The following is an 18,354-nucleotide window of genomic DNA, read 5'->3' on the forward strand; positions in this document are numbered from 1 at the left end:
TTTAAGAAATAATATTGTTTAATGTATAATATCGCAAAAATTATTTTATATACATATGATATATTTTCTAAAACTCAATACACGCTCAATATATAGTATTATAATTGTATAAAGAAAAAAATGTCACTCTATAACAGTCTAAAATAACAATTATTATAATAATAATTATTATCATTATTATAATTAATTATAATAATTATTATTATTATTACATATATAAATCACATTAAAGTATATCAAATTCAAATTCAAATCATAACGAGGAGAGTCTATAAAAGACGTCATCTTTATACATGTATATTTTTATTTTTATTTCAAGGAGTATACTTATCTTAAAATAATTTCAATTTATTTACTTAGTGTATGTATATATATATATATATATATATATATATATATATATACAGATGTATATTTAATTTACATTCGATTTACTTCTCTGGAGAATCTCGGCAAAATGAAACGAGTGCGCCCGAGGCGCAATTTATCTGTCAACGCGGTTTCCCACGGGACAAGCGCGAATCGCCAGTTGCGTCTGTCCGTCAAAAACTTTTATCCTCAACACACCCAACCTGTCCCGTTTCCAATCGCAATCCGCCGAAAAATTCCCCGGAACGTCAAAGTCTGGCAGCATTCGAGGCGGTGAAAGTACCGCTCGATTCGAGGCGAATCGAAATGTCGTGGAAGCCACACACCGACGCGGCCGTCATGAGAGTGATCAAGGACAATCTGCTGAGATGGACCTGCGAGAGACAGGCTACCGGCTGTCCCCTCGACAGACATCTCCTACGTGACAAGGCCCTCGAATTGGTCGGCGAGCACGGACTGACCGGCACGTTTCCTTAGAATCCTCGCGTTGCTCGAAGGGCTCGAGGCACGAACGGGGTTAATCCGACGATCCTCGCAAGCTATTCACTTCGATATCGCGATAACCGAAGGGATAATATCATAGGCTTGTGCCGAGCAGTATTGAATGTACCCTTTGAGTTCAGCAAAAGAACGACGCGTTCTTTCCCGTTGAGATTTTGGTTTTATTCCTGTCCCAGGAGAACAACGTCCGTTCTCTAATTTTTATTGCCCTATATAAAATTTTAATTCCAATGTCCGGATATTGAGATACCCTGTGTGAAATTACATTCAGTGTGTGTTCATAGAAAATTTATGAATAATATACAAGACATGTATTATCGATATTTACAATATTTAACATCACGTCGCGTTTACGTATATTTTTCTTTCCTTTCAATTTCCGATTAGACTTTAAATATTCCGAGAAATGGCTGACATCCTTCCTGAAGAAGTATGGCCTCTCGTTAAATGAGGAACCCAGCGGACCGGTCTTCAACAATTACCGGCTCTGGATCAACATGATGCGATCCGTCATCACTCAGTACAAGCACAAAGACCTCTTCCACGTGGACGAGTTGACGATGTACTCGGACGTTTCCCCTACCAGCGTATCGGTGTCGACAGCGCGGCAGGACGAGCCCGATACGAGTATGAAGAAGACGACGGTACTGTTGTGCTGCAACGCCTCCGGCACCGAGAAGCTGCCGTTATTGATCTGCGGCTCTTATCTCGCCGTAATAATGGGAAAGAATCACGTGTACAGTCACAGCGAGGACGCTTCGGTGAACGATGGTCTCTTCAGGGAATGGCTGACGCAATTGAACTGTCGCATGTCGAGCAACAATCGCAGGATCCTGCTGCTGTTGCACAGGAATCGCATCGGCGCTCTTCGTGATCTCGAGCTGAGCAACATTAGGCATGTCTTTTTCCCCGATGACTTCCCGCCGTTGTTGAGGCCGCTGAAGAGGGACGTCTTCCATTTCGTCAAGATGGCCTACAGAAGAAAGTACGTTCACGAGGGGGGCGACTGTTCCCATTAATTTATTCACGTTGCGAGAGATTATGAATTTATTCGCGCGATAAAATTCGTTACAATGTAATTTATAACTTGGAAGCAAGTGTGAAATTTTGCAGAATATTTTAATTCGTAATTTCGTTGCTTGAGTCGTTAGTTTTTTTTTCTTTCTACTACTGACGTGTTTAAGATATAAGCATTAAATTTTGAAACTCTAAAGTTTGGCAATAATATGAAATTTTCCACGCGCTTCATGCAAAAGACGCAAAAGGACCGCAGATCAAAAGCAGTCTGTAGTAACTTTGTCCGCAAAACATGAATAATAGAATGTAAAACTTGGAACCGTCAACGAAAATTTCGCAGAATTTTCAGAATTTCTCTCGTCACGTAGAGGACTTTTGAAAAATTTTGAACTATCTCTTGGAATAAACAGAAGCTCGCGCTTCAAAGGCTCAATTATCTCGCCCCGCGAGGAAACTATCGGAAATATTCGCCGTAGGTATGTGGAAGGAATCAGAGAGCGTAGACACCGTTGGAACGTCGAGAACGTAGTGAGAAGCTTGGCGGAAGCGTGGCAAGAAGTCCCGCGCGATCTCATTATCGCCAGTTTTCAGCGTACGAGCTTTCGGACCGACGATTGCTTTCTGGAGATCCGTTGCGACGCGTGGGAGGACCTGGAGACGGAGGTACCTTTCAGGAAGTTCGTCACGTTCGACGATTATCTCACGGCCGGGGCATCGCGTAAACAGTGCGAGTCTACCGGCAGGAGACACAGCTATAATCTCAGGAGCAGGTGAGTCGTCAGATTCGACGTGATCCGCTCGATTTCGCGATCAATTCGAAGGAAAAAGACCTGATTGTTGATCGCGCGTCGGTGAGTGAAAATTTAAAAAAGATTTATGCGAGAAGGGATGTCGATTGGAAGAAAACGAACCCGCTGAAAAGATCGCATGACGAGGCTCAATTAGACGAAGACCTTTACGAAGAGGCTAAGCCGTGCGATGAATCAACGTCGAGGGAGAATAAAGATATCGCCGGTATTCCAACGTCGGCGAGGTCGGCTTCGAAGGTCGTCGACATCCAGACGATCGAAGGTACAGCTCGCGGCTCCAAATCCGACGACGTCCACTCGACGACGCGAGCGAGCGTGAACGAATCGTGGACAGACACGGAATACGATCGTAAACGCGACGAGATGGCCAGCGAGGAGAGATGTAAAAATGCTCGAGTATCGGGCAACGTGCGATCGATCGGATCTCCGGAGACCGACAACGTGAACGGCGACGTTGCGTCGCAACAAGTGTTCGACGACGCGTCTGCCGTTGACTCGGGCGCAAAGCGGCCGAGCGCGAGGACGGTCTGCCGCGCCATTCCGAGAGACGAGACGGTCTCCGATCTGGACGGAAACGTCGAGCGTTTCCCGCGGAAGTCGCTGAAAAGACGTTCCGTCGACGTCGACGAATCTCGGAATAATTCCGACGATGATGAACCGGAGCGGAAACGATCGAGGTCCGATTCCGATTGGACGAAGCAGTACGAGACGTCGTTCGTCTTCGGCCCGTTTGACTTAGCGCGAACTGCAACTACTGTTTCCGCCGACGCCCTCGCAATCAGTGGTAGCGGCGTACCGCAACCGAGGCGCTCGTGCGAGACGGAGAGGAGTATCTTTACCATAAGGCCCAGGAGAGATTGAAGACGATATCTTAACGGCAGTTTACAGTGAGTGAATGCATTTGCAAATGTATTCCTTGTTGTAAAAAAAAAATGTATATTTTGAAAAAAGTAGCAAGGCAATAATCGTAATATTATAACTTCCTCATATTATACATGTTTCGAAGTTTTGATATGCTAAAGATATACAATGAAAAGATGATGGAGAATAATTTAATTAATTAATTTTTTTCTTTTTCCTATTACTACTTCGTTTTATCTTTTCTTCTGTATGCTTTTTCTCTTTGTCTTTCTTCTCGTATACTGCTTTAAAAAATAGCCACAAAAAAATAATACCATTTTCCTTAAATTTAGAGAAAGATGACGGATCTCGGGGAATCTAAAAATCGACGGAGAAAAGTATGCAATCAAATATCCAATTGTGTGCACAGTAAACAATTTTGTAAAAACCACGAATGCCGCTATAAATCTTACACATAATGCTTCTCATCGATGAACGCAATTACGTAGGCGACAATTTATTAATTGCAATCGATAACGGACCAGTTAATCACACTTACTACGTAATAAACGCTTTGAACAAAAAAAAACTCTCTACAAATCATTATTACAGAGCGTAATACAGCGCGCTACGTGTTGTAGGTAGAAGCAGAGGAAATTCCCTTCGCGTAAAGTCGCGTTTTCTCGCGATATGCAATCGAGCAAGCAATATGGAACTTACGGTTCGAGCGAAAGTTAATAGTTTTCTCCGGTAATTCGCGAAATCGCGCGTCCCCGCCCACGTGGAAAATTACATCGCCCCGGAAACATCAATTCAGACTTGGGGGAGGGGGCGGGGGACTCCATTGTGCGCTTCCGCCGGATTTCTTCGGCGGATGCAATTTCCCCGAGTCGCGTTTCCGTACGAAACAAAGTTGCGCTGCCGTCCGAGGATTCGTAACAGGCTTGGCGGAGGACGCGATTCCCGGACGAACATCTCCAGCTCTTGAATAATACGATTTGTACACCCGGCGCACATCGCTGCACATGAGCGATGTTGAAGGATTAATGGCGCGTCGTCACAGAGGGCCGTAATAATTCACAGTCAGGGCCGGGGTGGAGAAATATCATGATTAAAGCGATAGATAGATTACTTTAGATTTCATAGACTGATAAGAGGAAAAAAAGATGAATTTAAAATTATTCGATTTTGCATATAAAAGGGCCACGATTTAATGTTGCAAAGAAAATACTTTATATTATCAGATAAAAAAGAAACTATAGGCAATTAAGAAACATTACACACATATGGCAATAAAAGATGTTTTGATTTATTATATTTTTATACATTAGTATTTAATTTCAGTTTATTAATTACATTATCTGCTAAATAATTATTATCCCCTATATTATACAAATTATTAGATAATGTTAAGTACTTGGAATGATTAATTAAATTATTGAGTTATTAAATCTATTTATTAATTATCTATTTGCTAGTAAATAAATCTGCTAAATAGTTAAATAATTAACTGCTGTAATTAATATAATAAAAAATTTGCTCAATAAACTCATTTATCTGTTATATTAAAAAAATATATATATATAGGAACAAAATAATTTCTTCAAGTTTTAAGGCCTTTTCGCCAAACATTTAAAAAAACAAAAAAAAATTCATTAAAAATTTTATAGATAGAAAGATTAGTATATTTAAAAATGCGTGTTAATTAAAGTTGACCTTTCAGCCTAGGACACCCTGTCCTAGAACGATGTAGATCCATCACCGCCTACTTGAATTTTTTGTAACATTGTTATCAGACTGTATATATGTATGTCTGTGTGTATAATTTAGTACTTTGTAAGCTGCGCGTATATCCTCTTCAAGAGTATGCTTGCATGAAGACATTTAATGCGCTTGCATCTAGCTGCACGAAAGACATCATTGCACACTGTATATGGGCGAGATGCAATTTATCATCGTGCAACTTAGCAACCGTCGTCGTCGTGCTCAACATAATCGATTTCCGTTGCTGTACTCATTCGAGGATATGAGGCACCGTAGATCACGAGTATTCTCAGGCTAAAGTGCACTTTAGACGATTTATAATTCGCAACAAAATACTATGTTTGTAATGTTGCGATATACAATATGAGAAAAAAATTAAAAAGTCCAAATACACATGCACACGTAAAATTATTACAATGTGTTGTGTGTGTGTGTGTGTGTGTGTGTGTGTGTGTGTGTGTGTGTGTGTGTGTGTGTGTGTGTAATATATACAAATTTTTAATACTTAACTTACTTTTAGAAATACTATTACTATTGTTAAATAGTAATATGCAGTGTTCATATTTTTACTTATTTTTCTAAGTACTTTTTGTACTTAGAAAAATACTGTATTTCCTCTAGTTTCAGTTATAGTACAATACTGACGTGTCGGAGCATCAATCATATCCCGGGGACGAAATGTATCTCGTAAACACATACAAGCGAACGCACACATGCGCGTGAAGTGTGCGATCCGATTCCGGAAATATCTGACATGTACTTTATTTCCGGGATCGAGTCTAATGTACAATAGAACCACATCTCTCTGCTCTAACATCTAACTTTACTGAGAGAAAGAGACATCTCTGAAACGACTACAATTCACAATTCTTTCTTTAATGTTCACTTTTCTTGATAAAGATTAGACCATATTATCTAAAGCAAAATGGAAATTCCGTGTTGGCTTCGTATTATGATAAGTGTGGAATTATATAAGCTAGAAAGATAAATCACGTAATTATATATGATCGGATTTTATTTATTGACGATGAAAATTAAACTAAACAATTTTCACCATTATAAAATTTGATATGCAAACGTCTATAAAATAAAGTTTTAAATTCAACTTACCAATTCACAAAATATATTTATTCAAATTTCTCCAACTTTTTAAAATTTCAACAATATAATGTTTTAATTATATTGATTAATATATCATTAATTAATATCAAATAATAATTAACATGATTTACAATGTTGTTGATATATAAGTTGATACAAAAGTTATTTAAATTTATTAGTTATTACTAGTTATTTAAATTTTTTAGATATTAAATAGTTGTTTAAGCTATTTAATATTTTCAAGAATGTTATTCAAGATAATGGAAAATATGTACCGCATAGAATTACTAATGTAGTAATTCATCGGCAAGGTAGAGACACGTGAAAATAGAAACTTATTAACATTTTTTTTCACCTAACAATTCTATATTGCGATATTGAACCTCTTCAATAACAGACAGCGTTTTCTGCAGTATTTCAGCGTGCACTGCCGATTCGTCCTGATCGGCGTTTATAATCGTCCAAGTATTGTCTTTTAATTCCTCGTAATTGGCATCGACACGCTGTTGAAACTCGTCATGCTCAAACCTTTCCTTTCCCCAATCACCGCGCTGCTCTTGCTGCTGCTTGGACACCTTGAGGAACATCACGCAGTCCGGCTTCGGAAGACCCAGATCGGCCTGCTGACACCAGTTGAGACTTCTGCCGGTGTTAGCTGCCGTATACACAGCGCCGGAAGCCGCGTATCTGTCTATCACCAGAGTAGTGCCGGACAGAAGTGCCTTCTCCATGTCCTCCTTGCACTCCCAGCGATTGGCAGAAAACAGCAGGTGAGCCGCCTCCGGTGGCACATTTATCTCTTTCGACAAGAAACTATTTAGGATGGTCCCAACAGGAGTCTTCCTGTCTGCAAAAGAAAAATGAAAAAGAAATGTTTCTTTAATTAATGTTTCCTTAATTACACAAAGTCCGTGCTGAATATTAGACAAGTTTTTAATTAGGCAAGGGCTTTAAGGATTTATTTATTCCTTAAACAATTTATTTACTTCTCGACTGACATAATTAATTCTGTTACAAAATTATTTTTGTTATCATTGTCCATCTTTTCAAACAACGCTCTACCTATAATTTATTGAGTTTGCAGGTGCTCCAGTCGTCAATCCACATTCAAAACAAGAAATGCAACAATATAACAAACACAACAAATGTAACCACGATATGACAAATAATGACATCCTGACGATATAAATATATATACTTCATAAATTATTATATTTTTTCATGTTTGTTGATTGTTGAATTTACAATAATCTTTTCCCGCGCAAACTAACCTAATTTCACGACACGCGGTATTTTTACTGCAACTCACTTGGAAATGCACGTGCTTTTGCGGGAATCCGCAGATCGCTCAACGCGTTCATCAGCATCTTCACTTGGGTCGACTTGCCGGCCCGATCGCAACCCTCCAAAACTATCAACGCGCCGCGTTTATACATGTCAAATATTAAGTCACAAACACGACGACGCCGGACAAAGTCAGCTGATGATAAAATCTAAATATAGAATGGTCGTACTATCGTTTCCCCTTCGACAGTTCGACCTTCCTCGGCAATTCGCCTGCTGCATCTGCACGCTACGTCCATCTAGCGGCCGAAAAGAAGATATTTGTCAGATGGTACTTTATGTTCGAACAAGAATCTGAGAAATTTAATTCGTGTGAGTTTTTACGTGAGAAGAAATTAAAGCGAATTAATCTTAAAATGAACTAAATAATTAAAGTGAAACTTACTATTGCAATTAACTAAAAATTCTATTTTTGAAAATGTATTTTCTTAGGTACATTTTCAAAAATAGAAATAAAATATAAATGATATTGATATCGTGATGATATCGTTTTAGTTGTTGCGATATCATCACGATATCAATATTATTTATATTTTATTTATATTTAATTTACTTATATAAAATTATTAAAAGTGTAGGGTTAGTCTTATAAAATTTATATTCAGATTTACATTTTATAGTTAGTATATAAATTCAAAGATTTCAGCGATCACTCCCCATGATAGCACACAGAGCCCAAAAGAATTCGTTAGTATATTTAGTTTTATGTCATCAATTCTGAGTTCATTTTCAGGTGCAAAAAGAATCCCTTTTTAGAAAAAGAATTCTTTTTGCATCTGAAAATGAACTCAGAATTAGTGACATGTAACTGAGTTCTTTTTTCTCTGTGCTATCTGGATCGCCATACTACTTTTTTCTGTAACAATTTTTTAATTGTCATTATGTATCACGTTCAGTAGAAAAACGGGATTGTGGTCAAGTGAAAAGTCATTTGTGCAAAATATTTTAACACATTATTTTATTTAATTTTTTTCCTTAAAAAAAGAATGAACTTGAAATCTCGGTTGTTGGGTTTGTTCATTTGAATTCTGGCGAGTAATGGGCATTTGTTCGAAGCGACGATACACACTAAGTTTGCAAATTGAACTAGCTATATGTATATATATATATGTGTATATATATATATATATATATATGTGTATATATGTATACATATATGTATATATGTATAATATTTATATATAAGATAGATTTTCCGCTTCTCGCACGTTTACAGCGTAGCACATCAGTGATGCATATTTATGTCTTTATATTCTCCCTGTTTTATTCTCTCTATTTTTCTTTCACACACTTTCTCTCTTTCTCTCTCTCTCTTCTTTAATTTTCTTATTCTTGTAGGCACGCTTTCTTTTACTGTCTCTCATCTACACATTCACACCTTTTCAAATGTCGGTATTTTCGAGGGCTTTAAAGAATTTATGATAGATAATTTCTCACTCAATACATTAACATCTATTTTTCTGTCTCTTTCTTCCTCTTTTTTTCTTTCTCTCCTCTCTTTCTCTCATTCTCTTGACACAGCGTATAGATCATTGGCAGGTGTACATTCCACGTGCACAACGTGTACTTAATTTCTTGAAGAAAAGAAATGAGACATACATACATGTATGTAATCGTGACACGCGCGCGTCTTTGGTTTTTGAATGGCAATTTAAATTTCATATTTTTCATCTGTCGCTAATAGAAATCGTAAATATTCGAACTTTTCGCGCAATTGAAATTCGACATCCGTTTTGCTATTACAGACACTTCGACGAATTCACAGCCGATAATTTCGAAAGTTTGCTGGGAGTTTGTGTCACGAGCCTTTCCAAATTTTCAACATTAAATCTCGTTAATTCGTTAAGTGAAACTTTGTTGATTAAAAATATATTTCAGGTTCTTTAGAAAGTATTAAATTATATGCATTTAATTATAGTAAATAAATTTTCGAGGTCACTTTACGATTACGTCATAAAAGATACATCATAAAATTTTCTTTAAATGAAATTCATCGAAGAATCTGCAATCCGAAGGGAAATACTGTTACACATGCTGCGTCGCAGACGAAAGAAATAAGACTACTGTTTTTATAATTACAATTGGCCGAATCTTGCGTTAAATTCGGCGTGACACGCGCGCGAGAGCACGATTATTAATTACTATATATAAAGGTACAATCTCCTCGTTCGATCCCTTAAAAAAAAAGAAAAAGACAAGTGTTTTCTTTTTTCTAGTATTTTCGCGTACGTCTACGTATATGTGTATAGATAATATACAGAAAACTTTTTACAGTGGTGGGAAGCACGACGGGACACCGCGTGGCGCGTATGAGATCGCGAATTCCCGCCCCGCAAACGTCCGGAGGAGCTTGCAGGCTTCCGGTTTACGAGACTCGCTTTGAATTCTCGAGTCCGAATTCTGGCATCTCGTGAATTCCTCGACACGAAATTTTCGATTTCACAAAGTTTTAAGAGTGAATTACATGCTACGCTCCTCCGGCGTGCGAATTCGGCCGCATTAAGAGAGAGAAAGAGAGAGAGAGAGAGAGAGAGAGAGGAGATAAAGAGAAAGAGAAAGAGAAAGAGAAAGATATTAGTAGAAACAGTCGGAATTGTGTCAAACGATCGCGCCGCACGGCAGCGTCAAACTTTCTTCACTGCCGTCGTGCTTCCGCATTGTGCCGCGTAATTTTCTACGCGCGTGTACCCTTTCTTTTCAAATTAACTAATTTCAAAGTTAAAGCTTTCAACGGATTCTTTCACGTTTTTCCGGTTTCTTTTTACATTTACATAATGCTCACAACGGCACGTGACTATTAGAGTCACAAGCAACGCGTCGCGCGTTTAGCCCTAAGTGCACGGCTTGGAGAGTTGAGCGATGCGAAGAAATCGATTTTTGCCTCTGCAATTTAAGTGTCAAAAATCGATTTTACATACGTTAAATTCGCTTTGAATCGTCGAGAGGTCTTCGTTCTGGCAATAATTAGAATTCGGAGTCGCCGATTAGCGGTAAACGCGGGGCGCGAAGACACGCGATAATATTAATATATACCACGCTCTTTTGTATCTCCTCGTATTCCTTTTTTTCGTCACGTTTCGAGTCGCTCATATGTATTTACGTTGAAACATCTATGTGCGACATACACACGCACGCACGTCACATACGTATCGCTTCCCAACTCGTCAATTTGTTCTGGATTTTCATCTCTTTGCGTTTCTTCCCTAAACCTCTATCTCGTTTTGTTTTCTCGATCTCCGAACTTTTTGATTTCTAAGTTCGCGAGACGACGATAAATCACGAATGCTCCTCGTATGGACGAAGCTGGGGAGAAATTTGTAGAGTGCCAAATTGCAACTCAGACAATACATACATCCAAAAGATGCGTAAGACATCTCAACAATTTGAAAGTAAACATTTAAATATATATATGTACATGTATAAAATTCTTTTGTTGAAACATTTGTTTCAAAAGAGGGAAAGAGAAATATAATCTGTACGGCATAAGAACAGAAATTACGACATATCGATTAGTCATTATTTAGATTGAATCTCTCTGTGACAATCTATAAATTCAAATTGATTAGTCAAATTAGACGTTACAAATTTGTTATTGCAATCCATGCCCAGCTGCCTTCTTATATTTCCGCTGAATTATATGAGGATTTTGAGAGCTTTGTGAGACTCTCGTTTTCTCGCAGTTTCAATTTTTCTAATATCTTCCTTCTGATCTAATATCTTCCTCGCGCGTTTTTTGCGTATTCTAGTTCTGTGAACGTGTAATATTAAGGCAACTCTTGTTACTAATTAATGATTCACTGTGTTGCGACTTTTTCTCTGATTTTTTTCTCCCTACGAAAAATCTCTTTTGCGCAACGGAGAAGTGTTAACCCTGATTTTCGGATTCTTCAGTTTCTCAGTACATCGGGTACATTCTACCACGCGAAACTACATGACATCCGGACGACGTGTGCACAAGTGTCGCGATGAAATGCAATAAATTATAATTGACTACTACTTGGCTACTCAATCAATAGGTCAGCGAAACTATGGAAATCAAAACTTCGTAACAATTCAATTGTCAAAATATAAAATTTCGGTTAGTTGTTACATTAATAACAATTATTATTATCATTGCTTTTCTTTTAAAGCGATTAATTGCAAATTTTAGCATTATTTTCCTTAACGTGAAATATCTAAATATAACTTTAAAATAATGATAAATATTTCAAACGGATAAAATAAAATTGAATTGATACAGAAATTTACTATAACCAGTTAGATAAGAATAAAATAAGTAAGAATAATTATATATTTGTATATATAAAATAAAGAATAGCTAATTTTTAATAAAAATAGATAATTAAAAATTAATTTATTTACGTTTTAGAGAAAATCCTGTTATAAAATTATGTACTTATTTCGACATTTATCGTGGCTGATTTCATATTGAAATTGATTTTTTCCATTCTGACTTTCGTTTTTCAATTTGTGTCTTCAATTTTTAAAAACCTATAACGATACCCGTGCACGCGTGTACTGGAAACGCGAAAGCACTCCGACCGGAAGAAATTGACGTTCTGCAACGATTCCGTCTTCTATAACACAATACACATCAATTCGCTAATCACGTTCGTACCGCAGCTACACATGACTTACAATTAATTAGATTCAGACTCAGATCAACGGATTTAAACCTCTCGGATATTATTTATAATATGTATAGAGATCGGTATTACAGATATATATATATATATATATATATATATATTTATATATTTATATATTTATATATAGAATTATCGACGAGATTTTTCGATTATTTGCAAAAGTATGAAACTCTACGGAGCCCCGGCGCCGACACGCGCCGAGAGAATTCTAGTGACAAAGTTTCCCTCTTTCACATTTACCTCTCCTCTCTCTCTCTCTTCCCCGCATCTTTTTCTCCGCTATTATGATTATTTATTATCGACAGGGCGTTCAACATTTCACACTAAACGCTTTCAATATTCGTTTATACCAATTAATATGTATATGCATAACATGTACGCGTGTGTGTGTAACCTATTTACGTGTAATACACATTTATATGTATATGTATTCTAGACGCATCATTTATGTGTGCCTCTATATACGTTGTATTTATATATTTATATATGTATAGATAAGTAGAAAAACTTAACTAATTTAATTTCTCTCTTCTATTTTCTTCTACCTTCATTCTTCACTCGCCCAAGAGAATCTCGCGCTTTATTAAGTTTTCTATATCCCATCTCGCGATTGTACCTTATAGCGTTATAGATACAAGTAGGTGAATATATACGTGCGGAATTCATTTGTGTGTTGTGTAAACCTCTTCTCTTACAATATATACTATATGTCGATCGAGTAACGATTCCATAAATCTCTCACTATCTAACGTACGCGAGTTGCTTCGGTTCGTCTTCCCGTGCAAGCCGAGAGAATTTCTCTATTTCCGTTTTCCCTTTCGTGTATGCAGGGGTGCACCGGATGGATCCACGCCGGATGAATGGATGGATGCACCGTCCTGAGGCAGATACCGGATGTGCTGTTTACCTGTTTACGCGACTTCCCGCAAGCACCTCACTCTATATGTGGGTGTATATGTTTGTGTTTGTTGTGTGGGTATGTGTTTGCCTTTGTTTATTTGTTTGTTTGTTGTATGTGTGTGTGTGTGTGTTCGATGTATTTCATTCATAATTTATGTGTACATATTTATATACGTACGGAACGCGTGCACGTATCATTTATCGGCGGCGATCAATGAAATTCTCCGAATCGTCGTTTCGGTTTTCGCTTATTCCGTTGCATTTCCTTTTTTTTTATCCTTTCTTCCTTGCAAATTCCACGCGTTCAGACGCTCGCCATTAGAGAACTTTCTGCGGTGTCGTAACGCGATTCCTATCTATTTTCGTTAGTTCGTTTTAATATCACTGAGAACACGACAACAGATTGAGGGCTCGCGTAATCGCGATTCGATCCAATAGCCATGAAGTCGCATTTAAGTGCAATATACAATTTTACAGAATTCATATAAAGTATTTGAAAAATTATGACTTGGAATTACAATAAAAACATAAATACTAAATTATTATTTTCAATTTCCGTAATTAAATGAAATATTTGAAAGAAGTAATCTGAATTTATTTTTCTAATTATTATTAACAAAGCCAATTATTAATTTTGTCGATTAATTCTTTTAGAAATTTTGCAAGATTTATCTTTGAGCAACGAACAAATTAAATAAATTATTTTACAATAATTTGGGGGCTAAACTAATTAATTAATTTTTTATGTAAAATCTATCAAACGTCTACGAAATAAATCTATAAATTGCAGTATATGTACGCGACATATAGCATAATTAGAACGTCAAATCAAGAACATCAAACTAGGTTTGCGTTATTTATATAATCGCTTTTATCATTGTATCAAATAAATATCAATTTTTTTTCGCGCAATTAAAAAACAGTCATAGTTTCGCTTCGTCGATCACGTGATACCTTCAAAGATCGCGGAGTCGCGTCGAGACGAATTTGAATACTATACTATCAACACTATTACTTTAATATTTTTAAAGTTTTGCCCTAACTTTCCGCTGTAACTATGCGCATTTCTACTATCATATTCGACATTCGATAATTATCTCTCGCGCGCAATTGTACAACTTCACATATCTAAGAAGAGTCTTTTGTTATCGCCTGCTATTGGATGCTGTCAGACGAGTCGCAGAGTCATTATTGTAGTTATCCTTATTGTACCCTTATCGCGATATATATTATTATATTATTATTATTACAGTTACTTTTATGATTATAACCGGTATCGTTATTAGCATTAATTACAGTATTGTTATATAATTATCATTTAATAAAATTATCGCGGTTTCGTCTTGATGTTCTCACGTTTCTCTTTAAATTAGCACTTTTAAAAACAGTAATTATACATTAATATTTATATCGGATTATACGGTTAATTAATTCTTCGTTTGCGAGCTTGGTCATCATCCCTTTATGACATTAGAAAGTCTATGAAGATTAAAAGAGTCCTCCATTATCCTTTCACGCATATACAACGTTCTATATACGTGTACGTTAAATGGCACACATTATACACATGCACATTCGGCATTTTCCCTTTTTTTTCTTTCGTTCAGCTTTCTGTCCTCTTTTCTCTCTTGCTCTCATTTTCTCTCTATCTTTCTCTCTATGCCTTTTAAGCAATCATATATCTATCGATACATTCACGTATTCTCTCTGAGCCGCATTTATTTCACATGTGTTTAATATTAAATTTATCTATCCATGATCTAGCTTATCATGAAATTTAAAATCAGATGATTAAACTTATATTATATGACATAAAACATGTCTAGTTTGATTCCATATTAATCTCATTTTTCGCATAAAGTAAATTTTAGATGAATAAATTTAATATTGGAATATAATTATTTGATTTCACGCTGAGCAAACACAACGTTTAAAATAAAATTAAAAGAAGAGAAGAAATTTCGATCGTTTTGTGTTAAATGCGGCTCATTTCCTTTCTTGCGTTAACACGTACTTTTGGATCCGCAAAATGGCTTATCAACGCGACCGTATCGTCGGGGACCGGCTAAGTTTTTTCGAAATATATTTATCACAGAAAAACATCTTTACGAGAGATATTTAATCTTAGTCGCGGTACACATACGCACACACACGCGCGCGCGCACGTATCGTTCATTTTACCACGATGTTGCGGATCTTTCTGGAGCATTGTCAATCTCTGATTACTTTGAGACATTCGCTAATACCAGCTAGATTGAAAACAATTCTTTATTAGATTATAAATTTATTTTTAAATATTTTAATTTTTTTGAACAATATTCGAAAATTTGATTTTATTTCGTAATTTATCTGTAAAAAAAGAAAAATATATAAATAATTGAAAGAAGACAATCCTACGAACCAATATTAGCGAATTGATTGGTAGCGTTCCTTCTCATATCGCATTTGTTCTCATTGATTTCTAATTATAAATTGCCTTTTAGCAACGTTTATAAGTGAATTTATAAGCGATACGATATATAATTGAGTTTTTAAAGCACTTAAGGGAAGAAAATACGCGACTCTGATTATACATCACTAAAAATGCGCTCACGAGAGATCCTCGGTGAGATCCTTTCTTTCTCTCTCTCTCTCTCTCTCTTTCTTTCTGTCTTTCTCTCGTTTCCAAAATAATTTTCACGTCATTTTAGAAGAGAGAGAGCATTGATTCTGATTCAAATATGATTTTCCTGGACCTGGAAATAATTAATGTCATTGAAGATGTCAATCACTAATTATCCCAACTCTCTTGAATTATCTTTTTATTATTAATTTTTATTATTTTACATTACTATATGTATATATATATGTATATATTAGACAATATATTAAAGCGATTGGATAAGTCTGTAGTCTTCTCTTTGGAAAAATTGATCTTATTATATATTGTTGAATTTTTAATCGCTGAATAATACAAACAAGTTCGATGATTAACGCCCGTCCATTCACCAAGGATCTTTATATGCCGATTTTTATATGCCGATCACGCTGAAAAATCAGTCATTCTTTTTTTCTTTTTTTTCACTCCATCCTCTTTGCTCACGTGAATTTCTCTGTTGCATGCACACATTTTTTTTTTAATTAGCTACTTACATTAATTAATTCTCGTTACGTAGTGGCAATATTCTCGTTTATTTTGACTTAGCCGATACACGAAAATTACGCAAACAAGCACAGAGCAGCGCACCGGAAATGAATCGAATCATTTAAGAAACGAAGCCAGCCTGTTTCTTCTAACTACATATTCTCCTTAATAACGCCATTTTTGATAATTGAATGAAAATAAATAAATATAAAAATCGAAATAGCGAAACGAGAATAAAATACTTCGTGAAGAGAGATCGTTATCTGGCGACTTGATTATCGTATCGGCCGTATTTGCCTCGCCTCTCAAATTTTTCGATTCAATTATCTTACATCCATTCACTCGTTTCTTCGTTTTCTCGCTTTCTCTCCCTCTCTTTCGCTCACCGGGTATGTATGTACACTTACTTACGTATAGATATATCATAATATTTATACGTGTCGCAGAAAAAAAAAGAAACGTACGTTTATGTACACCTACGTATTCTCGTGTGTGTGTTTTTCCGCTTTAAAACACCCCGTACGATTGGCAGTATGTTAAACGTGTCTTTATATATAATATACATAATGATTCTTTTCTTATTTTTTAATTCTGTGATTTCGGATACGTTGCGCTCGTTTAGCAAGCTTCCGTTTTGCGGATAATTCTCTCGATAACTCCTCTCTATTTTTTTTTTCACCCTTGTATCGTCCGTCGTATAAACGCACGATCGACGGCGAAGTTTGAAGACAAATTAATTACGCAAAGTGATGTTTCTCGTTTATATTTCTCACGAATCGCGCGCGCTTCGATAATTAGCACACTTAGTATTACAGTAATGATAGTAAACAGCGTTAGTAGCGACGATAGTAGAATAGTTTAGTAATAGTAGTAGTTGTAGTAATAGAGTAATAGTAGTAATGATAGTAGCAGCAGCAATAGTAGTAGTAATAGTATAACAGTAGTAGTGGTAGTAGCAGTAATTAGTAGTTAATAGGTGTAATAGTAGAGTGAAGTAGCTGTTTTTTTTTTTCATCTCTTTCTGCGGGTGTTTAATTTAATAAACGGTATTAGCAGTGATAAGTAATAAGTATTGTAATTCAATTGTACGCAGTAATTTACAGGAGTGCTTTTGAAAACCGTATGAGTAAGAACTTTTGTTTTAACTCGTCTATTCTCTTTCTCTCTTTCTCTTTTACGCGTCTTCTCTCCCCCTCCCCCCGTTCCGAATATCTCGCGACAATTGTTCTCACCCCGTATAGTTCCAAGTGCGCATTTCCTCGATCGTGGTCCTCATTTCCTGAACTTTCTCCTAATCACTCTTCTTGATTGGCACGAATCGCGCGAGACAACATCCGCGCGAATTAACGACGACGTCCGCGTTTGCTTTTCTCTCTTTTCTGCTCCTTGATTTTATGTCCTTGCGACGACTATGATAGACTCGAGCGTTTTCGATTTGACAAGAACCGCGACTGCGAGCAATAATCGCTATCTCGTAGCAGCGGTTCTTGCGCGTCTCTCTCTCTCTCTCTCTCTCGGCGAAGCGATTTCTGATTATTCACATTTGATTAGGGCGTCGCTTTTGCAATTAGGGCGAGCGATTTGCTAATGGCAAAATGAAGCGGATCTGAATCCCTCAGAATTATCAGAATTCTCTTTTGTTTCGACTTTCCGTCTAACTTCTAATCCTATAATAACTCTTTTTCTTGGTCTCTCACTTGATTCGTCGGGAAACACTCGCTTCGTTCGTCCGTTTTGTTTCGCGCGGCTAAATTTCCCGACGACGCTTACAGCGAAGAAATACGAAACGTTTTCAGATTTCAAAATGAAATATATCGGATTATTTTGAAATCTATAGTTTTCGAAATTAAAAGTGATGATGTTAAGCCTTATTGAACCCTGGAATCAACTATCATTTCATCTTCAAGTCTCCTTCGATCGATCCTTTAATTAACGT

At 36.5% G+C, this 18,354-nt stretch overlaps 2 protein-coding genes across 3 annotated transcripts; one reads left to right on the top strand and one right to left on the bottom strand.

Annotated features, from left to right (window-relative positions):
* Positions 1-478: 478 nt before the first annotated feature.
* On the top strand, positions 479-4,125 carry LOC105450093 (tigger transposable element-derived protein 6-like). Of its 2 annotated transcripts, none has more exons than XM_011689747.1 (5): positions 479-832; positions 1,258-1,855; positions 2,364-2,657; positions 2,774-3,583; positions 3,890-4,125. In XM_011689747.1, the coding sequence occupies exons 1-4, from the start codon at positions 676-678 to the stop codon at positions 3,555-3,557; spliced, it is 1,833 nt and encodes a 610-aa protein (XP_011688049.1). In that variant the 5' UTR covers positions 479-675; the 3' UTR covers positions 3,558-3,583; positions 3,890-4,125. The 2 variants fall into 2 exon arrangements, with proteins under 2 accessions (XP_011688049.1, XP_011688050.1); XM_011689748.1 differs by having other exon boundaries at positions 2,472-2,657.
* A 2,331-nt stretch (positions 4,126-6,456) lies between these two features.
* Positions 6,457-7,963, bottom strand: LOC105450096 (thymidylate kinase). Its single transcript, XM_011689750.1, has 2 exons — positions 7,711-7,963; positions 6,457-7,248 (listed from the first exon to the last, which is right to left on the bottom strand). Exons 1-2 carry the CDS (start codon positions 7,835-7,837, stop codon positions 6,740-6,742), a joined length of 636 nt encoding a protein of 211 aa, XP_011688052.1. The 5' UTR covers positions 7,838-7,963; the 3' UTR covers positions 6,457-6,739.
* Between the last annotated feature and the right edge of the window lie 10,391 nt (positions 7,964-18,354).

The sequence above is a fragment of the Wasmannia auropunctata genome, unplaced genomic scaffold, assembly GCF_000956235.1.
Source record: "Wasmannia auropunctata unplaced genomic scaffold, wasmannia.A_1.0 LD336069.1, whole genome shotgun sequence".
Lineage (NCBI taxonomy): Eukaryota > Metazoa > Arthropoda > Insecta > Hymenoptera > Formicidae > Wasmannia > Wasmannia auropunctata.

Excerpts from the sequence above, each read along its gene's own strand:
- LOC105450096 (XM_011689750.1), bottom strand. The coding sequence starts at position 7,837 with ATGTATAAACGCGGCGCGTTGATAGTTTTGGAGGGTTGCGATCGGGCC. Across the intron at positions 7,249-7,710 it reads AAAAGCACGTGCATTTCCAA|ACAGGAAGACTCCTGTTGGG; the intron begins GTGAGTTGCAGT and ends TTTCTTTTGCAG.
- LOC105450093 (XM_011689747.1), top strand. The coding sequence starts at position 676 with ATGTCGTGGAAGCCACACACCGACGCGGCCGTCATGAGAGTGATCAAG. Across the intron at positions 1,856-2,363 it reads AAGATGGCCTACAGAAGAAA|GTATGTGGAAGGAATCAGAG; the intron begins GTACGTTCACGA and ends TATTCGCCGTAG. Across the intron at positions 2,658-2,773 it reads AGCTATAATCTCAGGAGCAG|GGATGTCGATTGGAAGAAAA; the intron begins GTGAGTCGTCAG and ends TTATGCGAGAAG.